At 49.2% G+C, this 1354-nt stretch overlaps 1 protein-coding gene across 1 annotated transcript in view; it reads right to left on the bottom strand.

Annotated features, from left to right (window-relative positions):
- CD180 (CD180 molecule) overlaps positions 1-1116 on the bottom strand; it is a 5374-nt gene extending 4258 nt beyond the window's left edge. The window contains exon 1 of the mRNA XM_010293139.1: positions 1027-1116. Coding sequence (XP_010291441.1) covers positions 1027-1116 — 90 coding nt within the window. The remainder of the gene's footprint in view (positions 1-1026) is intronic.
- Positions 1117-1354: the final 238 nt, after the last annotated feature.

Below are 1354 nucleotides of genomic sequence, written 5' to 3'. Positions count from 1 at the left end.
GGCACGACCTGAGGAGCAGCTAGCCAGCCCCACGCCTGCCGTAGCACGGGGACTCAGCTCCAGCCTAGAAGCACTGAAATAACAGCTGACTATAGAAATGGCAAAATATAGACCTAAGAAAAGCAGATGTTTTCAATACTGATAAGCAAAGTACCCATGGAGCTGACTGCCGTGGTTTAGACAGGTAAAAAATGTTCAGCTGTCACTAGAAAGGAGAACAGTGTCTATGTTTTACCATTCAAACAAATTAGGGAGCAAGCTCTCTCTGTATGCTTCGGGGCATGGAGCAGCTCCCAGAGGGAGTTAGGGAGCAACCATCCCCTGGGAGATCCCAGTGTGCGGCTCGGGGTGCTCGGCGATTTGTACATTTGATTCAGTGAGAAACTTGCTGTTGGCCCCAAACTGTGCACGGTGTAGGGATGGGTTTCCATGGTGCTTCTTCCTTGAATCAAAATCCTTACTTTTTTATGCCTTGCCTCCCACTTCAAAAAAATACAATACAAATCTTATGGGTCAGCCTTTTTCCCCTACCCCTGGAAAAACCCTGGTACTTTCTTCCTATTCTCATGTGGCATCGCACATCGACCAAATGACAAATAGAGACACCATCATCCCACCGCTGTTTACAATTCCTGTATGGAGAGCGCAAGCAAAGGACAAACATCCTTATATCTGGCCTCTGCCCAGCTCTGATATCTGCTTAAACACCCTGTGAAACTTTATCATCCTTCCAGTGCTCTGGGAGGTGAAGCACTTTGGTTTGACAGGCCCCCAAAGTCCCCAGCAACAGCAGGAGAGAGCGTGAGGATGCGCGGGTGCAAGGAGGAGGAGGGACAATGACTGATGTCCCTGAGCACATCTCAAGGCACCCGCCTTATTTCTCTGATAAAGGCCTTCAGATGCCCCTGGGAGAAGCCCCTCGGGAACGGGAAACAGTCGGACATCAGCAGGCAAGTATTCGCCAGAGACTGATCCTCTACATGTGCGGCTCCCGTATCTCGAGAGGGACCGGCGGCTGTCACTCACCTCTCTGCACATCGTCTCTGCCGCGCTCGAGGCTTTGCAGCTAACACAGGCGAGCGTTGTGAAAATCAAAAAGTAAAAATCACAGGCCATTACGGAGTGAGGCACGTTGTTAAAATGGATGATCTTGAGCTACCTGCCCTTAACGAAGGCAAGACAGAGCAGCAAAGGTCAGACAAATTGGGCAAACTGGCTAGAAAGGAGGTCATAAGGAAAAGAAATGCTTGCTGAACTTCCCAGGTTCAGTGTGAGCAAAACAGCAATTTTGGAGTGAAAGAGGAACTTCCCTGCTTTAAATATAGTCAAATGTCTGTGCACTGGTACTTTTCTG

This window comes from Phaethon lepturus, unplaced genomic scaffold, assembly GCF_000687285.1.
Source record: "Phaethon lepturus isolate BGI_N335 unplaced genomic scaffold, ASM68728v1 scaffold24948, whole genome shotgun sequence".
Classification (NCBI taxonomy): Eukaryota; Metazoa; Chordata; class Aves; order Phaethontiformes; family Phaethontidae; genus Phaethon; species Phaethon lepturus.
This window is presented reverse-complemented; position numbering and strand designations above follow the sequence as displayed.